We start from the raw sequence: 13,229 nt of genomic DNA on the forward strand, positions 1-13,229 counted from the left end.
CTCCTTCTTTTAGGATGATCATCTCGGGTTATTTGTTGACAAAAATAAATATAGGAAGGTTTTTTGATGATAGATTAGAGATTCTTAACATGGAGTCCATGAATTTGTTTTTTAAAATATTTAAACAATTGCAGTTCAATATAATTGATTTCCTTCATAATCCAATGTATTTTAGTATGCATTTAAAATGTTATTCTGAGAAGGGGTCCCTAGGCCTCATCAGACTGCTAAAGAGATCTATGACATTCAAAAAATACTAAGTCCTGTTAGAGGATATTTGACCATGTTTACAGATAGAAAGGAAGGAGTCAGTGAAGAATAAGATTCAAGAGAGAGTGAGGATAAGTAGGAAGAAATAAGGTCACTGGGAAATAAGAGAGGATGAGTAAAAGAGTACAGGTAAATACTCATCTTGGAAAGTAAAAGGGATATGTCTGAGAATCATGGCATCTCAGAATAAATTAAAAACAAGTAAAAAAACTTCCAAAATCAAGTCCAATCCATTCCTGAAGCAAGACTGGCCCCTGAAACATCCCTTGCAATCAATCATCCAATACTACTTGAAGACTTCCAAGGTTGGGAAGCTCACTCTCTTCCAAAGCAGCTATTCCACTTTGAGGGGCTCTAATTATTCAGAAGATTTTTTTTATATTAACTCAGAATCTCCTTCTCTGTGACTTCTATCTAATATCATTCATTATTCTCTCCTGTAGGAGCAAATCAAGGTCAACTTCATCTCAAAAATTCTTCTATCTCCTCCTCCACTCCCATCTGCTTGTATACCTAGGAGAATGATTTACAGATTGGAATAGTTACAACAGAATGAGTGCCAGGGAGTAGAAACCCAAGAGAAGTAAGGAGATGGTAAAGAAGCACTTAGCTTCTTGGAGATCATCTGAATGGCTCTATTGCATGTAATCCAGATACCCTCTGGATCTGTTCCCCAAAATTTCTTGCAGATTATCTACTTACTTTTCAGAATTCAAGACCTTATCCATAGAAAAAGAAAATATAATCAGACTCTGGAATTACCTCGGAATATGCACACAAACAGGCAAATCTAATTATGGAATTTATAGTCTTCTGTACCACTCCCCATCTCCCCCCAAAATAGACATAGGTGCATATTAAGCGTGTGCCTATAGGCAAATAAGAAGGCTTGGCATTTTTTATGACTTCACATTTCATAGTCTTATTAATTTTTTAAAAAACCTGCCCTTTTTTCTCTCTGCCTTTACCTGTTCATTCAATGGTTTAATCAGTGCAAAAGTAAAAGATTTTTGCAGTTAGGATTTTACATGATAGTTATCCTGGGTCTTGTTCTTTTGGTATACATATAGTAACCACCTGCTGTGTCTAAAGCATCATGATGGAAATGGTTGAATCAGTTATATGACCACACATTCTGGTCAATAAAGTTTTCCTTTTCTGGGATCTGTTTATGAGGAAGAAGAGTGCTTCAATTCAGAAGAATACACTTTTTCCAAGGCAAACAAAAGTGGATGACTAAGAACTCTGCCTGGTTCTGACTGAACTAAAATCTTGAATCTATCTAACAAATTAAGTTACTTGGATAAACTCTCTCTACCATAGTTCCAAAACTCTGGAATGAACACACAGTCCAACTCCCGTGAAAGAAACCCCAAATGAGAATGTCCTCCCTGTCCTCCAGCCCACTTCCCCACCACACATCAATCTTTGTAAAAAATATTTTGGCTAAAACTGACTCTCTCCAATTCCAGGAAAATAGACATCAAATACAAAGGGATCTCACAGGCTATATAATACAAGCTACCCATTTTTCTAGAGGAGGAACTGAGATCCAAAAAAGTTAAAATCCAAAAATCCAAGATTCAAACCCATATCAGGAAACTCCAAATCCAAATCTCCATTGTATACATTCCACTGGTACAATTCATAGAGGACTAGATGTGAAATCTAGAAAATTTGAATTCAAATCCTATTTTAGATACTATCTATATGACTCTAGACAATCATTTAAGCTTCTGTGCCTCAGGCTACTCATCTGTAAAATGGGGGTAATAATAGCAGCAACCTCTAGGGTTGTTTTGAAAATCAAATAAGATAACATATGAAAAGCACTTTGCAAGCTTTAAAGCACTACATACATATGCTGGCTATTATTGTTATCTAAAAATGGAAACCCCAGAATAAACATCTGCATTTTCTTTGCAATTTGGGAGCACATAGACAATGGATTTTTTTTCAAAGGAGAATGAATTTACACAGCTGATTGATTGGAAGCATGAGCAAGTATAACAGATGTGGGCCTAAGATTATCTGCAGGGAAGGTTGTGCTGTATTCAACTACTGAGCAAGAGCTAAGGATGAATCTGCAGCTGTTCCAAGAGTTCACTGAACCTGTAACTGTTGACAGGTTGATATTAGGGGCACTCTGTGCTACTGAAGCACAACATTAGCTAGAACCCCCATCTAACCAGATCACTAGCAGTCATAGAGTAAGTTATCCTCAAGAAGGTATAATAAGAAATATATGGCATACTTATAGGACATGGTCAATGGAGGAGTTTGTTTTGTTAACATAGATTATTTTTTCAAGAGGGTTTTTTTTGGGGGGGTTAATAGAAGGAAGTGATGGGAGGAAGAGAAAACAAGCTTTTGTTCATTGAAAAATAAATATGTATTTATTTTGAAAAGGAGAGCATGATGTAACTTTAGTTGTGAAGAGAGGTTTCCTTGCTCAACACAAAGTATCTTTGGGTCTACATTCCAAGGAACTCAGAATTGAAGACCTCCAACAATTAGTTCCACTCACAGTTGAACAAGGATACTTCTGAATAGCATCCCTTGAGAAGAAGTATATGCAGCCTCTGCAAGAAGTCTTTCTGTGAGGGGAATATCATAGCTTTCTTGAAAGACCCTTTCACTTTGGATTGCTTTCATTTTTAGGAAGTTTGGGTTTCATCTTCTACAATCAATTCAAATGTGGTATTAATATTCTTTGAGAAATGAAGAACTTTTCTTTTCACCCCATTTGTCTTTGGTATCAGAGTTTAGAAATCAAATACAAATAAGGGGAAATTATCACTAGGAGACTGAATCACCTGCAATGATTTTGTCAGCCCCTTCTGTAGATGAAGTGTCTGGACTTCCCAGTCTTTGAGATAGGTGTGATATATTTACATTTTGCTGTAGATTTTTCCTCAGACAGAGCTATAATCAACTAAACTCTTACCCTGTCATTAACACGAGAATTACAGAGTCAGATCCCCTACAAATTCTATAGTTGAAAGTGAGATATTACTTAAGTAAGGACTTTGTAAACCTTAAGGTACTATCTATATAACAACTCATTAGTATTGCATTAATCTCCTTGAACCTTTCATTGAATTCAATAGACATTTATTAAGTGCCTATTATATGCTGAGAAGCAATGTGAAATTGTGACTAGTAAATTAGACCCATCTTGTACATAGATGACCTGGACAAGTCACCTGACTTTTCAGCATCCTAGAAAAAACTAACATTTGAAGAGGAAATGATGGGAGTCCTCTGTACCAATGAGTATTCAAGTCTAGTCCCTATCTCCTCCTGTGTGCTAGACACTAGGTTAAATGTTAGCTAAATACAAAAAATTAAAAAAAAAAAAAGAATGAAATAGTACTTGCCCTTGAGTAGCCTATCTTCTACTGGATCCTTTAACAAATTACTGTACCATTCTATTAATCAAATGACCATAATATTATAAATATGCATGTTTATAACAACTTGATCACTGGTCCCAAAGAATTTATGTAATCCCTAAAAGCACCTCATAGACAAGAGGTAGTGTCGGCTTTGGACTAATCAAAAATCCTGGCAATTTTTCCAAAATATCATCTTCTTTGAGGTTGTACCACAGATCCAACAATTACTGTCATGTGATTTGGGGGGACAGGAGATCACATAATAGAAACCCTAATCTGAAAAGTCAAAGCAATGGCACAGCATAAGAGTACAAGATTGGGAGTCAAATGTCTTGGATTCAAATTCCTTGTTATTCTACTTAGTTTTTGTATGACCTTGGTCAAGTCATTCATCTCACTCTCGGTTGTGTTTTTTTACTTGTAAAAAGAATCAATCTAGTTAACATGTACCATCAACTCCTTTCCAACTCTATATTTATGATTCTATGTGCTAAAAAAAGTCTTCTAGAAGAATACTTTCCTTTCTTAAAATAATTGATACAGCACACAGAGGAAATAAAGCCCAGAGTTCCATTTTTATTTAGTTTTTTGGTCTAGGGTTTTGGGGGAAAGTTCATAGGCTATATATATAGTCTGTATTTAACCTGGAACATGTAGGTATTTTCAACTCTTCTACTAAGAGCAATTGGAGATGAGAGTGAAAGCACTGAAATAGTTAATTCAAAAACATTTATTTAGCACCCTCTGTATACTCAACATTATGCTTGGTTTGGGGAGATGAAATACAAGAGTAGAAGGTGTGTCCCCATCCTAGAGGGAGATGGGGGAAGGTGACACAAGGAGGAGAAGGAGAAGTGAAATGAGGAACAGAAGATTCTAAAACCTGCACAAAAGAAGGGATGTAATGCAGAGTTGGGAAAGAAAGACCATTATTCAATTAGTTCCTGATCAACAAAGTTCTAGAATGGTCTAAATTCAAGAAGACAAAAAAAAGAAGGAAGGTCTGGGGAGGAGAGTAGAAGCTAAGACACTGCAGTTCTATTGCATTGTCTGAAGGTTTGCTAGGGTTAGTAAAATCTGATCTGGTGGTGAAGGGGGGGTCTGCTAGAAGTACAACCGCCACAATAGTTTCATAATGATATTTCAAAGCTTGGCCTCTAACAATTGAACCTGATCAGAGGAAGAAGAAAAATATGACTCATATAAAACTCATCTTGTTTCTTTGTTAGATTTGAAGACAGCAGAAGACTGTACCACAATTTATATGGTCCCTAGCCCAGGCTGACTGTAGAAAGGACATTTTTAGGATGCTCTGATTCTCTCCTTATTCCCTGGTCATCTATATCAGTATCTAGGGGCATAGAGAAATCTAACAAAGGTACTGCTTCTCATAAGGAAGAGTTTACCTTTCTTAAGCCTACTTGAAAAATGAGCAGTATTCAAGGACTGAGGGTCACCTACAAAGGCAAATGCTCAATTGGGAATTGGGGGGGAAAGCAGCAGTTGGATCATATCATTGACATAAGACAAGTACTTCATTTCTTACCCAGCAGTTACAAAAAGCCACTGTTATTAGCATGCTATAGAATGCAAGGACACACAGAGCTGCAACAACTGCCCAAAAGGGTTTGGGAGATTCAGAAGTTCCAGAGGGTGGACAGACCTTGTTCTCTGAAATAGAGAGAAAACAAAACGGGTCAGAATCATCAAGGAGGTGCATTTGAATTCATTCTCTGCTTTCACAACATCACAGCAGGAAGGATGCAGTGAAACAGCAACACCCTAAGGCTCCCAGATAACTGCTACAGAGCGTGTGAGCATACTCTTCGGTATCAGGTATTAGTCATTGCTAGAACTCAGGATGAAATTGGTTGTGTGACCTAAGAAAAGAGCTCTCCACAAATTAAATTATCTCAGAGCTTGACAGAATCTCACACACTTCATTGTAATTTGGAATCCTTCTCCCTAAAGTATCCTAAGCAGCATTAATATTATGAGTTTTTCATGTCAGAACACTATGTAATAATAGAAAGTGCTACCTCTATGATGACTAAGCCAAGTGATGTTGCTGGGTCACAGTTTCCTCACCTGAAAAATTTAGAGGAAGAGACTAGATAATGGTAAAGTCCCCTCCCAACTGAACATTCTTTGATTCTGTAAAAAGAATTTCAGGTAGTCTGAAAGAATGAATGCAATTTTGGTAGATCATAGGGTCATCTTAGAAAGATCATCTAGACTAACCTTTCCTTAAAACATGAATGCCTCCTATCCCAAGAGGGTCTGATTATCCAGAGTCCACTTGAAGTTCAATGATAAGTAATTCATTTTGAGTTAAGCCTTTCCAGGCAACCTTGCCTAAAAATGCTATTCTGAAATATTGTTGTTCAATTGTTCAGTCATGTCCAACTCTTTGTGACCCCATGGACCATGGTTTCCATGTGATTTTCTTGGAAAAGATATTGGAATCTTTTGTCATTTTCTTCTCCAAATCTGAAATATCTCATGGAAATGAGCATAATCTTCTGCTCTATCACCTATTCACCATGTAATCTTGTCAACTTTTTTACTTTTAACTAAACCTTAGATCCTCTCTTAAAATTGAAAGGCTCTAAAATGTTTACTATAGAAATAATATAAAGTGAACACAATGTTTCTTCTCTGAGTGGAATGAATTTGAAAAATTTTAAGTTTCTATTTAGTCCTTTTCATATTTTATTTTTAATTTTGTATTTTATTCTATCACTAGCTTAGAGGTAAACATTAAGAACTTCTAAAATAGGGGAGGAGGCATATCATCCATGATGGTGTCTATACTCATTATTTTCTAGCATGTTATTAATTCATTGTAATCAAATTCCAGAACAACATCATAAAACTCCTACTGATATGCCATATGATTAATGGGCCAAGATGTTGTTTCCTATTACAGTAACTGCCCCTTGTAATATTGTGCCATCTAATCCCATATTTTCTCAAAACCAATTAATGGTGTTAGGGTATGATTTCACATGTAATAACCAAACATTTTTTCCCTTAAACTTAATTTAATCATAGCATGCTTTATGTGTAACAAGGCAGTAATATGAAAATGTTGTTTAAAACTGCAATAGGACTCAACAAATAAAATACTTGCACATTATTTTATTGTATTTTGGATTTTTTTTTGATGACCAAAATAACACTACCAAATAAAGCTAACGAAGTCTCCTTGTCCATGTCATTATCTTTTTCTGGCAACATATCATCATTGACAGAGGAGAGAGAAAGCTAAAATTTAAATATTGCCTACAGGTACAATAATGAGAAATAGCAACATATGATATTGATTTTTCTTAATTAGAACTCTGAAAAGAAGGGGTCTGCATCTTTAAAAATGCCTGGCAAGTAATCATAGCTCACATTTATTTAACACTAAAAGGTTCATAGTTCAAATTCCACACAAACTTTTTACAAATGGGAAATTGAGGCTCAATAGAATTAATTTGCCTAATAATCATATGGTTAACAAATGTCAGAACCAGAATTCGAATCTGTCTCCTGATTCCAAGTCCTTTGTTTTTTCAGAATCTAAAGACTCAGTAACTATGATTTGTTTTATTCCTGTCAAGAAACCAGTTTCTAGCAATCACACAATCCATTAGTTTCATTTTACAGATGAAGCAACTGAGATGCAAAGAGACTAAGTGTTTTCTCCAATATCACATGGCTTGTTATCAGCCAAGCCAACAGTGGAATTTTAATGCAATGCTCCAATCAAACTATACCACCCTTTTGAGTAGACATTCCAATTAGACTCTGTCCTATTTAAAATGTCATTGAAACTTATAACATAGAGGCCCTAGAGAACATCTAATTCCTTTATTTAATAATCAAGGAAACTGAAGCCCAGAATAATTGTACATTACTTGCAGAAGTCATACAATTGGTTTTTAGGAGCTTGAACAGAGGTCTGTGGTCTATGGACCAGAGTTTTTCCCCACATCTTGACAGAAGGTATTTTTGCAAAAGAGGCTGACTCAGGAAGGTTAAGGGCCCAGGTCAATGAAGTAAACACAAATGGAAGTCATTCTTCCTTCCACCCAGTTCTTCCTTCAAACAGCACATACCTTTGAGGATACTGAAGCTGTCATAAGAATACTTACTGAATTACACTTTCAGAGCTATTATTATACCTGTCACAAAGATGATGGTTCCGTTGCTATTTTCATTGGAGAGATATGGAGGAGGATACAAGAATTCAATTTTACAGAAGTAAATATCCGTTTGGTTGCCACTCATATTCCAGAGTTGGAACTTCACTGTTTTGTTTTCAAAATCCACACGGCAGCTGAAATTCTTGGTTGAGGAAACCGAAAGATTAAGGGTTCCATTTACATACATGCTACAAACTTCAAGGGTTTCATTTATTCCCTTTAGGAGTGAAGCTCGAAATTCAGTTGGAGTTTTATCATAGGTGTAGTGACAGGCAAGGGTTACCGCTTCATGATTATTGGCAATAAGCCAAAGTGGTTGTTTGACCAAAATCTTGTCTGGGGAGAAAAAAAATAGCATTTCATTAATGCAGGATGAGAAAATTGAAAGTTTGGGCTTCTGAAATGAAATTTATTCTGCACAAAATAAATAGAACTTTAATAGGGATGACTTTGTTTTGTTAGTTGGGGTAAGTCTAGAATGCTTTGTCATTATTAGGGATGCTGAAGGCTAATAGACTTAGTCACTTTCTGCTTTTGAGTTGAATGTTGGGGAATGCTTCCACTCTGAAACCAGGATCTGACTTATGTTATGTTGGGTTCGATCAATATGGTCCTTAATGCTGAAGTTTTGAATCTGGTTGGGATTCCTGTTATGTTTACATGAAGCTAAAAACTGCTAAAGGGGTGGCTGGTTGCTGATTGTTTTAACCTGACTTTGAAAGTGTGGACCAATATAATTATTCTTCAACTGGAAATCTGATAGATAGACATAAAGGAATTTAAACATATTTTAAGATATTTGGCATTTTATTCATTAGTTATCCTTAAATAAGGGTAAGGGGATTTAAAAAGTAAATTTAAAAAGATTGGCTTAATTTTTTTTTTTGCACTATCCCTACTGCTGAGACTACGTTCCCTGAAAGAGGTAAGATTTTATCACCTCACAATTAGCTCATTTGTTTGCTTGTTTTTCATACAGACTTGTGATATCAATTAGGTGGTGTAGGGACAAGATAGAATGTTGGATATGTAGTCAGAGAGGCTTGAGTTCAAATCCTAACTGAAATACTTGCTAGCTGTGTAAGCTTGAGAAAGTCACTTAATCCTTCTTAGTCTCAGTTTTCATTTACTTCATAGAGGTGGTGTGAGGATCAAGCAAGATCATATCTGTAATGTGTTTCTTTAATCCTTAAATTACTCCCTAAAGCTATATATTATTACTCATAGGTATATAAAAATGCTAGTGAAGAAATATCCTCTACCAAGGCATGTCAGCCCCTCTCTGCTCTTCAAGTTATGATATCAGAGTTGCCAGGAATTGAGGGATGAAGTGACTTGCTCACTGGAGGTAGACCTTGAACTCAGATCTTCCTGATTCTGAGAATTGGAGCTATAAAGTCAAAAGGATTTTGTTCTGTGGCACAGTTTCCTCTCCCTAAAGAGATGCAGTCACTAAACACAGAGTATGTTTCTTTTTTGCTACTTTCCTATCTCTCTCTTCCTAAGATGCAGAAAGATTCTGTAAGTCTGCATGCAAGCCACTGATACAGCATAGTAGAAAACAAACCTATGTAAAGAATTTCATTGTGGAACATTGCTCATGAGTTATACAATCTTATAGATTTCCATCCTTAACAAAATACCCTTACTCACTGGCAGACTCTAGAGTTAAGGCTAGGTGTGTGAAGATGTAGACTATACTAACATGACCTGGGCAGGAAAACTATTTATCAGAGAGTCTCTGTTCTTGGTATGTTGTCACATCCTTAGTGGAGGTGGATGGAATTAGTTGATAACTTTCATTAAGTCTTTAAGGGCTAAGTCCTAGAGTTCACTAATTTCTAACAAAAACCACCCTTCCTAGCACCTGTAACTTTGTTTTTCTGAGATTAAATAACAGAACTATTTTCTAAAAGGGGAATGGGGAGGGCACCTACAATAGAGTAGATGGATAGAGTGCCAAGCCCAGAGTCAGGAAGTTCAAATCTGTCCTCAGACATTTACTAGCTGTGTGACTCTGGACAAGTCATTTAACACTGTTTAACTCAGTTTCCTCATCTGCAAAATGATCTGGAGAAGGAAATGACAATCCACTCTAATATCTTTGCCAAGAAAATCCCTAACAAAAAAGAAAGAAAATTCTTAATGGGATCACAAAGAATTGGACAAGACTAAAAAATGACTAAAACAATATTAAAAAATTTTAAAGCTCTTAAAAATCTCTAGAACTCTATCTAGAAATTCACTTTGCCACTGAAACAAGGGATCTAAGAAAGGACACTAAGAGATCATCTGATCCTTATCCAAAAACGTGTGCAACATATAACACCAGTGGACCTCCCACCTCCACAAAGGCATATCTTCATCTGGCTTCATTTGAGTCTTCCTTGATCTTTATAATTTTTTTTACATTTACTTTGGATTCTTTAGTGTTCTTTCCACTTACATTGTTATAGTTGCTATGTATATATATATATATATATATATATATATACATATATATATATATAGTTTTCCTTATTCTGCTTACTTTATTCTGCATCAGTTCATATAGCTGTTCTCAAGCTTCTCTATATTCATCACAATATATCATTTCTTACAGCACAGCAATATTTCATTCCATTCACGTACCACAATTTGTTTAGCCATTCCCCAATTGATGGGCATGTACTTGCTTTCCAATACTTAGCTATCATATAAAAGTGCTGCTGTAAATATTTTGGAGTATATGAGGACTTTCTTCTAATCAGTTATTTCCTTGAGGTATAAATTCAGTAATGGAGTCTTTGGTTCAAAGGCTATTGGCTCTATTTTTAATAGAAATATTGATGAAGAAATTCCTCAGTCTTTTCAAAAGTTTCATGACCATCATCACTGAAATGTTCCAGATCATCCACAAGTTCTGGGAAGATCTGGATCTTTTTGCTCTTGTGGCTACATTTATATTGTATCAGCTTAACCACTGAGCCCATTGATTTGAGGGATGGTTAATTAAATTATGGATGAAAGTAATGAAATATTATCACACCATAAGAATTATACATGTGAAGAATAAAGGAGAATTTGGAATACTTAGTTTAACTGATACAAAAGATTTAAGAAGAAGCAGGAAAATTATAAATCAATAACTACAAGGTAAATGGGAAGGGGAAGAACACCAAACTGAAATAGAACAGTGTTTAATCATTATTATTACTCAGTCAAGTAATATAATGGCTAGAGGGTTGGACTTGAAGTCATGAAGACATGAATTCATAACCTGTCTCATTTATTTATTAGTTGTGTTACACTACACAACCTCAGTCTCTTTCTTATTAAAATGAAGATAATAATAGCATCCACCTCTTAAGTCTCTAGTGAGGAACAAATGAGATAAGTAAAATGTTTCGCAAGCATTCAAGTATTTTATAACTACCGATTCATATTTTAGTTAATATTAATGAACAAGAGAGCTATGAGCACATCTCTCTTCCTTCATTCCAAAACTTGGAGTTAAGAAGCAACATGCTGTCTTATAAACCTTGCTTAAATGCTTTTATTTCCCCCCTTTTTTAATTTCTTGTTCTAGGAGATGAATATCTTGGTGAAGAGAAGAGGAGGGATATATTAAGAAATCAAAATGATGTAAAAATAAAAAGTGCCAGTAAAAATTAAATTTAAAAAAAATATTGAAACAGAGAACAAGTCAGTTGACCAGTTGACTGGAATACTTCCAAAGAGCCAATTTGACTAATGTTTTAATTTCCTATTTAACCCACTATGCTATTGTTGTTTATAAAATTAATTGATCAGTTGTTATCATGTAAAAACATTCTAAAAGTCAGAATCCCTAAGATAATAGAATTTTAAGGGGTTTTTTCTTTAAAAAAAGATCCATTCTAAATATTACAAAAGTGAGGCCAAAAGAATTGTTTTAAGGGTTTATAATGAAACAATATGACAAGGTTAGCTGATCCAAAATTGGTTGATAAGGTGCCATAATTAATTGGAACCAACTCTCCTAAAAGAGAGCTAAGTCCTTGGGAGATCAAAACAGAACAGGTTTAATTGTTGTAGATGAGTCTTGCAAAGCAATTCATAACTCTATAGGATCTGATAAAGAATCCTTTCTCATCACAGATTTTTATAAACATCAAATAGCTTTTCAAATAGCTTTGACTTGAATTTCAGAAAAAAAATGTTTTGTTTTGTCATAACATACTTTTTTGACTGCTTGCATAAAAAGAGAAGGGTTGAAAATTAATTTTTCCTTCCTATATTTTACCATTGAAAAACCAGGCAAAATCCAGACTTTTGTGTTTTTTAGGAGTGGTGAAGTGGTGCCTAGGTGGAATGATTGAATGGAGCTAAAATTTCAATTTCTATTCATTCCTTTTGGGATAAATCCCAAACTTCTAAGCCTGATACATAAGAATTTCCAGTTTGACTTTTTCAAACTAAGTCTTTTCCAATTCCTTGCAAGTACTCCCTACTTTATCAAAAATATCTATGTACCACAACACAAACATACTATGAGCTACATGCTTTTGTTTATACTGTTACTTCACATGAAATATTGTCCCCTTTCATCCTTTCCAATTCAAATTTAATCCATTTATTCAGTAACTCATTCAACAAATATTTATCAAACAGTATATATAAGACACATTGATATACAAAACAATAATGAGAGTACCTGAATTCAAGGCACCTATATTCCATCAGGGAAATCATCTTGGATGAAATATGGCAAATGTAAAATAAATAAAAAGTAATTTGGGGGAAAGAGAGCACTAATAACTGAGGGAATAAAGAAATACCCTTCAGCTGAGCCTTAGAGAGTCTAAGAGATGGAGGTGGAGAGTACATTCCAAGCATAAATACAAAGATGAAAGCTACCATGTTATACATACAGCAAAACAGATAGTTTGTCTAAAGCAAAGGGCAAATGAAAGAAAGTAATGTTTAAGAAACCTGAAGCTAGAGCCATTGTGAAAGGTGGTGGGAGTTTCTTAATGTCAAAGAGAGAACATTGCATGTCTTTTTTCAGTCAGCAGGGAGCTATAGGAACTTTTTGAAGAGGCAAATAACATGATCAGAGAGGGGAGAAAATGGAGGGTGGAGATTAATTAGGTGGCTATTATAATAGACCAAATGAAAAGTGATTGGGACCTGAAACACCATTATACAATGTGAATGATGAGGAGGTGATAGATGAGGAATGAGGATAAGGAAAAAGGGGAAGAAAGAAAGGAGTAGGAAAGTGTTGGGGAGAGAGAGAGAGAGAGAGAGAGAGAGAGAGAGAGAGAGAGAGAGAGAGAGAGAACCAACTGCTCAATTTTTATTTTACTTCTGTTTTCTCTGCCAAGAAGAATACTCATTTCATTGA

At 35.2% G+C, this 13,229-nt stretch overlaps 1 protein-coding gene across 1 annotated transcript in view; it reads right to left on the reverse strand.

Annotated features, from left to right (window-relative positions):
• The window catches only part of CD28 (CD28 molecule), a 70,785-nt gene that overhangs the window by 11,834 nt on the left and 45,722 nt on the right, over nucleotides 1-13,229 (reverse strand). Inside the window, exons 3-4 of the mRNA XM_074191574.1 lie at nucleotides 7,841-8,197; nucleotides 5,215-5,339 (exon numbers count right to left, since the gene is read on the reverse strand). Of these exons, the coding sequence (XP_074047675.1) occupies nucleotides 5,215-5,339; nucleotides 7,841-8,197 (482 nt within the window). The remainder of the gene's footprint in view (nucleotides 1-5,214; nucleotides 5,340-7,840; nucleotides 8,198-13,229) is intronic.

The sequence above is a fragment of the Macrotis lagotis genome, chromosome 6 (assembly GCF_037893015.1).
Source record: "Macrotis lagotis isolate mMagLag1 chromosome 6, bilby.v1.9.chrom.fasta, whole genome shotgun sequence".
Classification (NCBI taxonomy): Eukaryota; Metazoa; Chordata; class Mammalia; order Peramelemorphia; family Peramelidae; genus Macrotis; species Macrotis lagotis.